At 40.5% G+C, this 15,957-nt stretch overlaps 1 protein-coding gene across 6 annotated transcripts in view; it reads left to right on the plus strand.

Moving 5' to 3' along the window:
* Window positions 1–15,957, plus strand: part of LOC140458147 (protein FAM118A-like) — a 58,041-nt gene that overhangs the window by 19,640 nt on the left and 22,444 nt on the right. For all 6 annotated transcript variants that reach the window (XM_072552302.1, XM_072552304.1, XM_072552299.1 and 3 more), the window contains one exon: window positions 9,223–9,475. In XM_072552302.1, the coding sequence (XP_072408403.1) occupies window positions 9,223–9,475 (253 nt within the window). The remainder of the gene's footprint in view (window positions 1–9,222; window positions 9,476–15,957) is intronic.

A 15,957-nucleotide genomic window follows, 5' to 3' on the forward strand; every position in this document is an offset into this window, starting at 1 on the left:
CTGAGAATTCTGGGATGTAGTCCATCTGAACCAGATGGTTGATTCACCTTCAGCCATTCAGTTATTCTAGCACCTTCTCCTTGATGATGGCCACCGTACTCAGCTCTGACCACTCTCTCTCGAATTTTTGGGATATCACTCGTGTCTTCCACTGTGAAGACTGTTGTGAAGTAATTATTCAGTTCATCCGCCATTTCCTTGTTCACCTCTACTATCTTTCCAGCAGTCCAATGACCACTTTTGCCCTTTTGTATATCTAAAGAAACTCTTACAGTTTTCCTTTATATTACTGGCTTGCTTACCCTCATATTTATTCTTCTCCCTCCTTATATTTTGTTTCGTTGCCCTCTGGTCATTGTAAGCTACCCAATCCTCTGGTTACCCACTGCCCTTCGCCACATCATATGTTTTCTTTTGCTTTTATGCTGTCTGTGACTTTCCTAGTCGGCCATGGTTGCCTCATCCTCCCTGAAACATTCTTCTTTTTTTCCTCAGGACAAATCTCTGCTTTGTCTCCTGAATTACTCCCAGAAACTCATGTCATTGCTGTTCTGTTGTCTTTCCTGGTAGGCTCCTCTCCCAGTCGATTCTACCCTGCTCCTCCCTCGTGCCTCTGTAGTTGCCTTTATTCAGCTTTAATATTCTTACCACTGATTCTATCTTCTCACTCTCAAATTACAGAGTAAATTCAATCATATTATGATCACTGCCTCCTAGGGGTTCCTTCACCTTAAGCTCCATTATCAAGTCTGCCACACTGCATAACACTAAATCCAGTATTGCCTGTTCCATCACAAGCTGCTCCAAAAAGCCACCTTGTGAAGACTCCACAAATTCCTTTTCTTGCAATCTACTACCAACCTGATTTTCCCAGTCCACCTGCATATTGAAATCCCCCATGATCATTGTAACTTTGCCTTTCTGACACATCTTTCTATCTTGTACCCTAGCTTCTGACTACTGTTTGGAGGCCTGTACATAACTCCAACTATTTTTTTTTTAAACCTTTTGCAGTTCCTCAATTCTACCCACACAGATTCTATACCATCTGGCCCTACTTTGTTTCTTACTATTGATTTAATTTCATTTTACTAATAAGGCAATCCCACCCCCTCTGTCTACCTGTCTGGCTTTTTGATAGGATGTATCGAATATTCAGCTCCCAATCCTGATCCCCTTGCAGGCATGTTTCCATAATGTGCACCATGTCATACCTGCCAATTTCAGTCTGCGCTAAAAGCTCATTCACCTTATTTCTTATGCTGCGTGCATTCAGATATAACACCTTCAGCATCAACCATCCCTCTTCTCATTGTCATTCGTTTGTCCAGTGCTTGAAGTTTTATTGCTAACCCTTTGCAAATACTCTGTCCTATTTGTATCTCTGCTGGAGATTTTAATAACCTCTCCTGAGTTGTGCACTCTTACCCTCCTCCTTTAATTTGGGTTTTCTAATTCCCCCTTCTCCCCCTATTTAGTTTAAAGCCCTGCCTACAGCCCTAGTTATGCGATTCGCTAGGACTCTGGTCCCTGCATGGTTCAGATGAAGACTGTCCCATTGGAACAGGTCCCTTCTACTGGTGCCAACATCCTATGAATTCAAGGCTATTGCTATCCCTCCACTGTTTGAACCATACATTTACCTGCTTAATCTTATTGACTCTGTGCCAATTAGCTCGTAGCTCAAATAGTGATGCAGCAATTATTACCTTTTTTGGTTCTGCTTTTTAACGTAGCTCCTAGCTATTCATAATAGCTTAGCAGAGCCTGTGTCCTAGTTTATCGATGTTATTGGTATAGTACCTACGTGGGCCACGATAACTGGATCTTTAACCTCCCATTCCAAGTTGCCTATAGCCCTGATGAGATATCTCGAACTCTAACACCAGGCAGGCAACACAACATTTGGGACTATCGATTCTGGTCACTGAGAACTGCGTCTGTGCCTCTAACTATAATATCTCCAATTATAATGACATTTCTCCTCCCCCCAATTGAATGTGATCAGTTGGCTCATCCTCCCTGCAGTTTCCATTTCTGTCTACACAGGGAGCAAAACTCTTGAACCTACTGGGCAAGCTCAGGAGCTGAGGCTCCTGCAAGTCTACCTCCTGCATCCCTCTACCTGCCTCACTCACGGTCACACCCTCCTGTCCCTGACCACTAGCCGAATTCAAGTTAGTTAATCTCAGGGGTGTGTCTGTGTCCTGAAACACAGCATCCAGGTAACTCTTTCCCCCTCCCTGATGTGTTGCAGTGTTTGAAGCAGGTGTGTATGTTAAATATTCTTGATTCTGATCTTTGGAAAAGTTAGGAAATGGGGAGAAAAAGGAAGGGGTAGTATTTTTGGTTAAAGTGGGCATTGGAGAAAAAGGTTCGGTGGCTTCAAGGAGAGAATCAATTTTGCTAGAGCTAAGGAATAAGGGGGATGCAATTATATTGCTAGGTGTAATCTGTAGACCACTGACTAGTGGGAGAGATATAGAGGAACAAATCTGCAAGGAAATCAGAGCTGTAAACATCGTAAAGTATTCCAGGAGAAACTTTAATTACCTGTACGTAGACCGAGATGTGGTAACGTGAGAGGCAGGCATTGCTAGATTGCGTTCAGGAGAATTTCCTAAAGTACTGTGTTTAAAGTCCAACAAGAAAGCAGGTAGCGTTGGACATGGTTTGTGGGAATGAGGTGAGCCAAGTACATTGAGTGACACTGGGAATGTTTTGGGGACAGTGATCATTGTCTTATAAAGTTTAGGATGGTGGAAATGACATTGTCAATTGATTATTCTTATTCTTATTCTTATTCTGAATTGACCAGAGAGCTGACTTCACTATGGCAAGAATGGGTATTCTGGAACTAAACATTGCTGAGAGAAAATTATAATTGAATAATGGGCTATCTTTAAAGAGAGAGTTCAGGCGAGATTAAAGTATAATCCTCAAAAGGGAAAGGTAGATTGAACAGATCTAGAAGTCCCTGTATGATGAAAGATGGAAGTTAATATAAATAAAAAAGAATGTTTATGACAAATGCCATGTAATAAATATAATTGAGACCCAAGCTGCAAACAGAATGTTCAGAAGGAGGTGAAAAAGTTAATAACAAAAGCAAGAAGGAGTTCTGAAAACAAGACTGGCTATTATAAAGAGAAATCTCTCTTTTTTTATATATAAGCACATTAATAATAAAAAGAGGAGAAGGGATAATTAGGCAGCAAAAATAGGGATTTGCACATAAGAGGCAAGGCTGAGGTGCAATATCGTGCATCTGTCCATATCCAAGAGGCAGATGTCCAGATCCTGGTGAAACAGTAGGACCCGACGAGATGCATCTAAGGACATCGAAGGAAGTGAATGGGAATTGCGGAAGCACTAGGCAATAATTTGTCAATCTTCTCCAGATTAGGGGTTGGTGCCGAGAACTTGAGAATTGTAAACATTGTGTCCTTGTGCAAAAATGATTGTAAAAATAGGTGAAGCAATTACAGTTAGTTTAACTCGATGGTAGAGTAAATTCTAGAATCAGTTACTTGCAATAGGGTTATTAGCCACATGGAATAATGTGCGTTAATTCAGAAGAGCTGACAGGAGGTTTTTTTGTCCTGTTAAACTGCTGGGTGTTTTAAAGATGTACTAGAGATGAAGGCAAGATTGTTGATGTGGTGTTTATGGACTTCCAGTAGGCCCTTGATACCACGTCATACTTCAGACTTGTGAGGAAAGCTTTGGTCATGGAATAAAAGGAAGTAGCATTGTGGCTACAGAATTGGTTGAGTGACAAGAAACAGTACTAGTTAATGGGTATTTTACAGGCTGGAAGAGGGTTTATAGTGGAATTCCCCAGAGTTAGTATTGAGACCTTCCTTTCCTTGATTTAGGTAAATGATCTAGATTATGCTGTATAGAAGAATATTTCAAAATTTGCAGGTGACAAAACTTGGAAGAGTTATGTGCTTTAAAGAAGACCGTGTAGAACTTCAAAAAGACATTGACTCTGATTATCCATCCTATCCGCGCTTGTCAATTTTATATACTTCCATCAGGTTGCCCCTCAGCCTCCGATGCTCTCGTGAAAACAATTCAAGTTTGTTCAATCTCTCCTTATAGTTAATACACTCCAATCCAGGCAATGTCTTAGTAAATCTCTGTTGCATCCTCTTCAAAGCCTCCACATCTTATAATGTGGGGACCAGAACTACAGATAATACTCTAAATGAGGCTTAACGAATGTTTTATGCAGCTGCAACATGACTTACCAATTCGTATACTCAATGTCCCAACCATTGAAGGCAAACATGCTGTATGCCTTTACCACTTATTCACTTGTGTTACCACTTTCAGGGACTTGGACCCTTTGGTTCCTCCGTATGCCAATACTCCAAAGTGTCTGCAATTTACTGTATATTTTCCTCTTGCATTTGATCTTCTATAGTGCATCACCTCAGCTTGTCCAGATTAAACTTCATCTGCTATTTCTTCACCCAACTTTCCAACTGATCTATAGCCTGTTGTATCCTTTGATAACTTTCCTCACTATCCACAACTTCACCAATTTGCAAGTTGTCTGCAAACTTACATATTCATCTAAGTCATTTACTCATTGGAGGTTTGGTGTGGACTTGTTGGGCCGAAGGGCCTGTTTCCATGCTGTAGGGAATCTAGTCTAATCTAATCTAAAATATATATATTACAAACGACTGAGGTTCCAACATTGACCGTTGACGAATACCACCTATCACAGACTTCTACTCATAAAAAGAACACCCCCCCCCCCCCCCCCCCCCCCCACCCACCCCCTGACCACAGGACTAGCATCTGTCTCCTATGACCAAGCCAGTGTAGTATCCAATTTGCTATATTACCGTGGATCCCATGTGACTTAATCTTCTGGACCAGCTGACCATGAGGAACCTTTTCAAACCATCTAGTAAAGTCCATGCAGACAACATTCACTGTTGCCCATCCTCATCAACCGTCTTTGTCACTTAATCATAAAACTCAAATTAAGTTTGAGAGACACGACCTACCCTGCATAAAGCCATGCTAATAATTCTTTTCCAAATGTGAGTAAATCCTATCCCTAAGAATGTTCTCCAATAATTTCCCTACCACTGAAACAAGGCTCCCTGGTGTATAATTTCCTGTATTTTCCCTGTTATGCTTCACAAAGGAAGAATATTGGTTATCCTCGAGTCTTCTGGGACCTCACCTGTGGCTAAAGGGGAGACACAGATCTCTGTAAAGATCCTAGCAATCTCCTGCCTTGCTTCTTTCAGTATCATGGGATAGATAAAAAAAAAACCGTGGGGTCTTAACTACCTCAGTATTTTTCAAGACACCTAACACCACCACTTCCTTAATATCAGCACATCAGCTTACCCCTTCATGATGTTGCCCATAATCCTTTTAGTCCTCAGTGAATACTGATGCCAATTACTCATCAAGGACCTCATCCACTTCCTCTGACTCCACACATAAATTTCCTCTTTGATTCTTTAGTGGATCTTCTCTTTCCCAGTTACCCTGTTGTTCATAATATATGTATAAAATGCCTTCAAATTCTTCTTAATCCTCCTTGCAAAGGACAGTTCATGGCCTCCTCTAGTGCACTTAATTCCTTGTTTAACTTCTTTTCTGATCCCTCAAGAGTCTTGTTTGATTTCAGTTTGCACACCTTACGTATATTTGTTTTTGCCCTTTTTGACTAAACTTTCAACATCTTTTGTCATTCAGGGTTTTGAATCTTGTCATCCTTATTTTTCATCCTCACAGGAACATGCTGTTTCTGAACACTCATCAACTGGCCTTTAAAAGACTCCCATATGTCAGATGTGTATTTACTCTCATAGCTGTCCCCAATCTAATTTCTCCAATTCCTGACTAATACTGTTATAATTAGCCTTCCTCTGATCACTGTTCCCAAAATGCTTCCCCTCTGAAACTTTGATCACCTGGTCAGGTTCATTCTCCAATACAAGTTCAAGTGCTGCCCCTTCCTTAGTTAGATTATCTACATGTTGCTTCAAGAAACCTTTCTGGAGGTCCCCAACAAAATCTGCCCCATCTAAGCATCTAGCACTAAGCGAGTTCCAGTCAATGTTGGGAAAGTTAAAATCACCCATGATAACAGATCTGTTGATTTTGCATCTTTCTCTGATCGCTTATATATCTGTTCTTTTATCTCCTGTTGGTTATTGGAAGGCTTATAGTACAATCCTATCATAGTGATTGCACCTATCATATTCTTAAGTTCTAACCATATGGCCTCACTGGATGAATCCCCCAATATGTCACAGTCGTACTGGCAGAGGACATTTTTCCTTGATTAGTAACGCGATTTCCCCCATCCTTGTTACATCTCTCTTTATCTCGCTTGAAACATCTCAACTCTGGAATGTTGAGCTGCTAGTACTGCTCTTCTCTCAAGTTTCTGCAGTGGCTACCACATCATAGTTCCATGTACTAATTTAAGCCATAAGCCTTATCTGCTTTACCTATTATACTCAATGGCTTTAAATTAAATACACATTAGACTGTCAGTCCCACCGTGTTCATAAACCTGCCTCTGCCTATTCTTACTATTAGACTTACCTAACTACTACCTTCTCAGTCACTTCAAATGCTGACCAACAGCTCAGTTTCCTATCCCCTGTCATACTCATTTAAACTCTTTCCCCCCCGCCAAAGATATTGATGCCCCTCTAGTTTAATTCCAACCTGTCCTTGTTGTAAGGTACCATCTATCCTTGAAGAGAACCCAGTGGTTCAGATAAGTGAAGTACTTCCTCCGACACCAGCTCTTTAGCCATGCATTCATCTGTATTATCTAGCTATTTCTGGCCTCACTAGCACGTAGCACAGGGAATAATCCCAAGATTACAACCCCAGAGGTCCTGCTTTTTAATTTCCTATCCAGCTCCCAAAGTTCCATTCACTGGACTTTATATCTCTCTCTCTCTCTCTCTTTCTTTCTGCCTATGCCATTAGTATCAATATGAACCACAACCATTGGCTACTCACCACCCCCCACCTTTAGAATATCTTTTGCCTGCTCAGAGACATCCTTTACCCTGACACTAGGAAGGCAAATCACCATTGTGGACTCTCCTACCTGGCCACAAATGCTCCTGACTATACAGACCCCTATCGCAACTGCTTGCCCACACTTTGGCTCTGCTGTACTACACGGAGAGTCAGTTGGGGTGCCACTGATCTGGTTGCTGCTATTGCTTTCCACTGAGGGGCCATCCCCTCTAAAATGGATTCTGTTTGAGAGGGGAATAGCCAATGGGGACTGCTGTGCTGCCTACCCACACTTACTAGTCTTCCAGGTGGTCACCCAATGCTTTTCTGTCATATAGCCCTCGCTTGTGGTGTGACCAACTTGCTAAATATGCTATCCATGACATTCTCAGCTTTGTGGCCACTCCATAGTGAGTCCATCCGGAGCTCCAGCTGCTTCATGTGGCAAATCAGCTGCAGCCGAACACACTTCATATATACATGGTCACCATGGATACTGAAAATGCCCCTGATTTCCCGCACATTGCAGGAGGAATATGCTGTAGGGCCAAGTTCTTCTGCTATTGTGAACTCAGCAACTACAAACTATATACTAGAAACCAGTTATACAACCTTATCTCATATTGATAAAAATCAGATTTCTCTCTCTCTCTTTTCCTAACAAACAACAAGAATTAGCACCTAACACTATTCTGCACGTGTTGCCACCACTTATACCCAAATTCACTCTGCTGCGCTCCAGCTGCTGCCACTGCTGCGGCTGACCTTGATCGAGGCCCCACTTCTCAAGCTTTCAGCTTCTCTGCTGCTGTTTACACCCAAATTCATTTTACTGTGCTCCAACTTAGATATGTTTTTGAAAACACAGCATTTCATCAATTGTAAATACAAATCCTCCTTATGTTAGAAACATATGTCTTCATCTCTCTACTCCCAGCTGAGTAACATTTCCCAATTCTTTCTGCAAAATATCTTGCATGTTTTCAGAGTTTCAAGTTGCCATGTCATTATTGCCATTAAAGGTGTGACTGCTGTAGCCTTATCAGACTGTGGGCTGCAATCTCAGAGAGAGAGAGAGAAAGAGAGCGCGAGAGAGAGAGTCACAACTGGTTGTGGTTTAAGTTGAGTGGACAGGTTGAAAAGAAGAATCTTCATGGTAACATCAGTAGATGCAGGGATTAAACCATTGCAGTTGGTTTCAATGTGCATTGCAAACCAGTTGTCCAGCTGACTAAATTCATCTGGATTTATAAAAGTAAAATTGACAGTTCGAAAATCTGCTGTTTGCTTGACTTTCAAAACATTCTATTGAAGTAGCTTTTAAGATATATCGAGCATGGCTAAATGACAGGCACTTTTTTTGCACCATGTTTCTTCTAAACTTACATCAGTTGTTTTGATATTCTCAAAATTTCCAGAAAATGGTCACACACAAATAAGATCTGTTAAAATTGCCTATTATTAAATATTTAGAAATAAGATCTAATATAACAACTGTATTGCAACGTAATTTAGTTAAACTCCCCTAAGGTCAATGTTAAATTAACTAACTAATATTTAATGTCCTCAACTGGAAGGAACAAAAAATCTCATTTTACAAAAAATTCTTAATTGTTCATACCAAAGCTATTGAAAAATGTTATCTCAATTGGAGTTTCCAGCATGTTTAGAATGCAAATAGAGGCTTAATGATAGATCAATTGGAGAAAGTAATCTGAGCGTTAGACTTTTTCTTCTGATGGTGATGGCTCGCACGAGAGGACATAGCTTTAAATTGAGGGGTGATAGATATAGGACAGATCTCAGAGGTAGTTTCTTTACTCTGAGTAGTAGGGGGTGGAATGTATTACTTGCAACAGTAGCAGATTCGCCAACTTTAAGGGAATTTAACTGGTCATTGGATAGGCATATGGACGAGAATGGAGTAGTATAAGTTAGATGGGCTTCAGATTGGTTTCACAGGTTGGCGCAACATTGAGGGCCGAAAGGGCCTGTACTGTGCTGTTATGCCCGATGTAGGGTTGGCGTTCATTTTCTATACTAAGAAAAAAAGGTTCGGATTGAGGTTATTTTCATCTGATCAAATTTTAAAATGGATAATGGCTCGTCTTGCAGTGGATGACATTGTTTATTTGTATACATTGAGCTTCAGAGAATGAGGAATGTGATTTTGTTTTTTTTTCTCCCAACTATCTGAAGGAAGTTCCTGAAAAGTCTGACCCGTAAAGAACCTTGTGAATTGCTGTTGGTGATTGGAACTGGAGTGAGTGCTGCTGTTGCACCACATATACCTGCACTGTGCTCATGGCGAAGTTGTATTGAAGCAGTAATCAATGCAGCAGAAGATCTGGAGGTGCTTCATCCTTCTGATATTACGGAGTTTCGTCATAAACTAACAGAAGATCGTGACCTTCTTGTGCTTGCCCATGATCTAATCCGGAAAATGTCACCAGTAAGACCAAATATTGTTTTGAGTTGTAGGAGTGAAGTGTACATGCATTTCAGAGAAAGATCTTAAAGCTTAAATGCACAGCTTATATCATTATATGTTGTGTTTGAGCAAAAGAATAAACCAGAGTTGCAATTTGTAAGGGCTTCAAACATCTGAAACCAGAAGGGGGAAATGTTCTGAAACTATTTATTTGAGAACAGTTAAACTACAATATACACATGCATTTAAATTTTATGTTGGCCTTGTTTTGTGTGAATGTTGATCAAGAGCTGATGGGCGTGGGTTAGCAAATCAGTTTCAAAATAATGTTATCTTGCTTCAGGAGTGTACTCTGATGTATCACAGCTTCATGTTATGTGTCTTTGTTTTAAACTCAACTTTACCCCTTAACTGTCATTTCTATCATACAGCTATTTTTTGATCCTTGGTGCTGTTCACTAATATCCAGAAATGCAAAAATAACTCCTGGATTTTTCTTAAAGATCCTATTCTTTAAGCTCTTCTTAACCGCCTGCAACTTCATTCCAGCAATGTGTATGTGGAGCTCAGGAGCTATTTTTTCGTTTATGTTGAGACTACCATTAAGTCAAACTTCCCTTAGAACTTCAAACTGTCCAAGCCCAGAACTATCATTTTTGCAAAGGCTCAGTGCCAACTTTCAGATTCTTCTCTTAGGTAACCACACAACTGAACACCAAACTATTGTCAGGACTGTCACTGACACTGATTATTGTGAAGATCTTCCTTTGGCCTTTGAACAGCCTGCTCCCACCTCTTTCCCAAGATACACAAAAAGTTCTGTCCTGGCAGTCTAAACATTTGAACGTTTTGTGCCCCATTGAACTGATTTCTTTCTATCCTGACACTTTTTGTTTTCTCCCATGTATGGTCACTTTCCACATACATCCATGATCTTCTATTGTTCTCCATCATCTTCGCCATAGATATCCAATCTCTCCATGTCCCACTATACTGGTCTGTAGACACTCCACTTCTTGCTCAAACTGAAGCCCAATTAGTCTCCATCCGCTACCAACCACCACCATTCACTGCCCCCACCCACCCCCCCCCCCCCCCCCCCCCCCCCGCACCGTCTCAATCTCTGGGCACACACTTCTAGCCTATATCTACGATAAACCTACTATCTCAACAACACTTCTTCACACCTTTCTTCAGGGTTTGATTCCATTCTCCCAGTTTCTGTCTCTGTCACATTTGTTCTGCTGACTGAATTTTCCAAACCAATGCTTCTGACATGTCTTTCTTTTCCTCAACCAAGGATTGCTTTCCACTTTTTCTGTCTCATTTCCTACACTTGTGCTCACCCCTGCAACTCCCTCTTGGAAATATGTTAAGGTTCCCCTTGTACTCCCCTTCTACTATAACAGCAGCCTTAGCTGGTCAACCTTCACCATTTCTACCACCTCCAACAGAACCAAACACACTTTTTCCTTTCTGCTTTTGTTTCATTACTTGAATGGCCCAATTTCCCAATGACCACCTGATCTAGTTTTCTACACTAATACTCCTTTTCCTATCTATTCAAATGTAAATGTTATATCACCTACTCCTTTATCTCTCCTCATCATCCAAAGTGCTAAACCCTTAAGGTTTAGTAGTAATTTGAGTGCATTAGTAATTCTTTTAATGTGATGTACTGTATTTGCTGCTCTACAAAATGTAGTTTGTTTGACATTTGTGCAGACCACCTTTGTACAGTCTGCAGCCATGACCCTAAACTTTCAGTAGCCTGTAATTTTAATTTTCCACCTTGAAGCAGACCTCTTTATCCTTGCCCTGTTGCAGTGCTGCATGAATCTTAACATGAGCTTGAGAAACAGCACTTCACTGTTGAAACAGGCATTTAGCAGCTTTCTGGACATTAGAGTTCAACAATTTCAGTGAGTAATCTTTGTCCCCATTTTCTTCTGTTCTACTGTCATTTTTCTCTTCTCTTTTTGGGATGGGGATGGGGGGGGTGGAGGTGGAGTTGTTCATCATCTGCCATTCACACTGTGTCTAGCGATATCCTTGACATCTTTTTGTAAATTTTATTTGCTTTATTAGCATTTCCTTTGGCCCAGAACTCCAGCTCTTTTGCCATTTAATGTCTCCAGTGTTGCACCCTCTCTCAGATGTATGCTTTATTTGTTCCTCTTTCCTACCCCCGCACGCTTCAAACTTTATCACTATTCCCAGTTATGATGGAAGATTATCAGCATGAAATGTTAACTCTGTTTCTATCTCCAAAGGTCTGTTGAATGTAAATCATAGCAGATTATCTTTAATTCGGCTACTTATTAAGAAATCTCTCAGATAATCAATTACTGAAACAATAATTTAAAATTTATTATTTTAGCAAAGAAAATAAAGACGCCTCAATGAGCAATTTAAGCCTCACACTCAACTTGGCTATTATCTGATTAATGGTTGTATCTGGCCAGGATTCTAACCAATAGTGTCCGTCTATGGAAGTGTCCAGGATTTGATCCTTATGGAGTATTGTTCTTTGATGTTCTTTTCCTGAATTATTCTGGTGTTGAATTCTTGTATTTTTTTTCTCTCTTTCAAGTTTGTGGTGTGACATCATGATGATTCAGTAGATTCTTTCATCCCCAAAATAGATTACACTTCTGGAGACCTCAAGTCTGTAGTTTGTCGTCTTATCAGAAGTAGCTTCTCTGTTTCTTGATATATTTGGGCCTAGCTGTCTGTTTGAAACAGCTTTTCCTGCAATTATCCTCTTTACTGCAGAATATTCCTTCTGTAGGCAATCTTAATTGTGCATTTGTGAGGAGGAGGAGTTTATCAAGCAGTGTTATATTTTCTCTCTCAGGAAACAACCAGTTTATGTTTCTCCATCCCAGGAATGGTTAATTCACGTATTGCTTTTAATTCCTTTCTTGTCCCTTTTCATCTTGAGAAACAGTTATTGTTGATTTTTTCGACACATGAAATTATTAAAATTGTGAAGTTTACATTATCACAAGTTCCATTTAATGTGCTGTGTACTTCCAAAATATTCTGTTTTTTTCACTTGCAACTTTTTCTAGGTTTCTCTGTTATCTCTTCTCAGGTTATCTTTGAACTCACCTAATGCAGGAAACCTCCTGTCTTCGAAACCAGGGACAACAGTAGGCCATTTAGCCCTTTTGAGTCTGTCAGTATGATTATGGTTAATCATTCAACTCAGTATCTGCTTCTCATTTTCTCCCAATACCCTTTGATCCTTTTAGCTCCAAGCACTAAATCTAATTCCTAACTGTTTTCTCCCTTCACCCTTTTCCCACCAGAATTCTGCCTAATTCCCTTCTTGCCTCACATTAGCTAATGTTGTTACTCTCCTCAGTTAATATCCTTTTCTTCTCAAATTTGATATTATAAATCAGTTCTCAAATTAATCTTTGACACTGAAGCATTCTCTTTCTCTCCCCAACATCACTGTTCTGGCATGTTCTCTCTGCAAGGGTGGTGAAATATGGGAAGTATCAATCCTCCATGAAAACTTTCTTTATCTTCTACTGAGTACTCATGACATTGTCATTCTTGGTGGTGTCATTGACTTTAGCTAGATGTCTAGTGTGAGGCAGTAGCTGGAGGCCTGACCCAGAACACTTGGTGAGTCCCTGATGCCCCGGTGCATGGAACAAAAATGAAGTTGAGGCCTATTGCGGATGGGGGCTTTGGTGGCCTCAGATCCCAAGAGCGAGCCCAACATGGTGTTGGAGGTTTTCCTGACATCTGCAGCAACAATGAGAGCAGAGGAGATCAAGCCAGTGTGGAGAAAGTATGACAAAACTGAGGAGATTGAGCCTCTTGTAGGAAGTGCGGTCTCATCATTGCTAAACACTTGTGATGCACTGGTTGAATTTTTAGTTTTATTTTTTCATTTTTCAACTTCGTACCAAGAATAGCTGTAATGTTTAACTTTTAAGTTTGTTCCTTATTCCTTTTTACTTTGTTTGTAAGTTTTTGTACATAGGCATTTGTACCTAAGATTGTGCCGCATGTGGCGACATTGAAAACTTTTCACTGTACTTCTGTACTTGAGTACATGTTACAATAAAATCTAAATCTATTGCATTTAATCAAGTATTAACCCATTATCACCCAAAAATACTGCTCTCCTACTAAAAAATAGGAAACATGGCTTGTGTTGTATTATGTAATGGGCGGCACGGTGGCACAGTGGTTAGCACTGTTGCCTCACAGCGCCAGAGACCCGGGTTCATTTCCCGCCTCATGTGTGGAGTTTGCACATTCTCCCAGTGTCTGCGTGGGTTTCCTCCGGGTGCTCCGGTTTCCTCCCACAGTCCAAACATGTGCAGGTTAGGTGAATTGGCCATGCTAAATTGCCTGTAGTGTTAGGTGAAGGGGTAAATGTAGGGGAATGGTTCTGGGTGGGTTGCGCTTCGGCGGGTCGGTGTGGACTTGTTGGGCTGAAGGGCCTGTTTCCACACTGTATCTAATCTAATCTAAAAATAATTGAGAACTATCATTGAGAAGCTTTCATTAATGGAAAAACTATGAAAGTTGAGTGATTTCCTTTTGTTGTTCCTCAGATCTATTTTTGTCTTTTCTGAAACTGTATTTGAGTCCTGCCCTCCTATCAATTTCTGCTCCTTCCACAATGCCAAAACAGCCCTTAGCAAAGTCACAAATGACATCCAGTGTAACTGTGCCAATAGTGGACATGTCATCTCCGTCTTCCTCGACCTGCCTGCAACTTTTGTTTGCCATCCCAGATTCTTCTGTGTCTCTTCATGATCATTCAGCTGACTGAGACTGCTTACATTCTTATCTGTCCAGTTATAATGAAAGAATCAATTGCAGCAACTTATCTCCCTGCTTCCACGTCAACCTGTAGTATCCTCTAAAGATCTATCCTTTGTCCCCTCCTAATTCTAATTCAAATACTGCACCTCAGTGACACAGTGGTAGACTTAGTTATCATATATTTCTTGATAAAACCCAGCTTTATCTCACCATTGTCTCTCTTGATTACTCCACTATTGCTAAATTAGAACACTATTTATCAAAGATCCACAGCTGACGATTCCTCCAAATAAATATTGAGAAGACTGAAACCATTGTTTTAGGCGCCTGTCCTAATGTCTCCTCCAGCAAGGAACTCCACCTCTCGATCTGCTACCAGAACTGATCTTCAGAATCAATGTGATACTGAGCTTCCAAACTTCAATTCATGCCATCACTAAGACCACTTATTTCTACCTCCATTTATTTATTGCTGGACTTTATCCGGGCTGAAAATGTGTTGCTGGAAAAGCGCAGCAGATCAGGCAGCATCCAAGGAACAGGAGAATCGACGTTTCGGGCATAAGCCCTTCTTCAGGACTTTATCCGGCCCAAGCAGTACTGCCATTGAAATCTTTGTTGAAGCTTTTGTTACTTCTAGACTGAACTATTACACTGTTGCAGCTGGTCTCCTTTATTCTACCCTCTGTAAACTTGAGGCAATCCTAACCTCAGCTGCCTATGTCATAACTACATCCTATTCCCTCATCATCCATGTTCACTGGTCACTAATTGGCTCCCAGTTTTGATTTTAAAGTCTTGTCCTTGTTTTCAGATTCCTATACTGCAATGTTCCTGCCTAGCTCTGTCTTCTCCTCCAGTTTCACAACTCCTCTAATTCTGCCCTCTTCCATCTTTGATACTTGTGCTTCAATTGCCGAGACTCTGGAGTGCACACTCTTTCCTTCTCTGGTTCTCTATTTCACTTTCCTCCTTTTAAGACCCTTCTCAAAACCTACTTTCTTCAAGCTTTTAGTCATATGATGTGATCTCTAATGTGGCTCAAAGTCATACTTTGTTTTATAATATGCCTGTGAAGCACTGTGGGACATACCTTTCATTTAAATTTGCAGAAAAGTTGAGCTCCGAAGGCAAAATTAAGCATTACAATGTTCGTCTCAAATGGAATTGCATGACGTGTTAGAGATGAAGACTACTCATTTTCAGTATTTAAAATAATTAAAGGAAGTATTTTGACTTACACAAGCTGCAAGAACAAATATAAGGGAAAGTAGTTAAAACCGCAATGAAGAATGTTGCTAATGATTAATGCAATAACCAGCAAATCAACAACAAAGTACAAATTTAGAGGCAGTTCATGTTTGGCTGATTTGGAGATGTAACGTGTAAAATTGAATTACAGTCATGCAGTATGAAAACAGATCCTTCAGTCCAACCAGTCCATGCTGAACATAATCCTAAACTAAACTAGACCCACTTGCCTGTTCCTGGCACATACCTCTCCAAACCCTTCCTATTCATGCACTTATCCAAATATCTTTTAAACATTGTAACTGTGCCAGCATTCACCACTTCTTCAGGACGTTCATTCCACATATGAGCTACCCTGTCTTTTTTAATCTCTCTCCTCTCACCATAAAAATATGCTGCTTAGTCTTGAAATCCCCCATCCCAGGGAAAAGACACCTACCATTCACCTATTCATA

The sequence above is a fragment of the Chiloscyllium punctatum genome, chromosome 32 (genome assembly GCF_047496795.1).
Source record: "Chiloscyllium punctatum isolate Juve2018m chromosome 32, sChiPun1.3, whole genome shotgun sequence".
Lineage (NCBI taxonomy): Eukaryota > Metazoa > Chordata > Chondrichthyes > Orectolobiformes > Hemiscylliidae > Chiloscyllium > Chiloscyllium punctatum.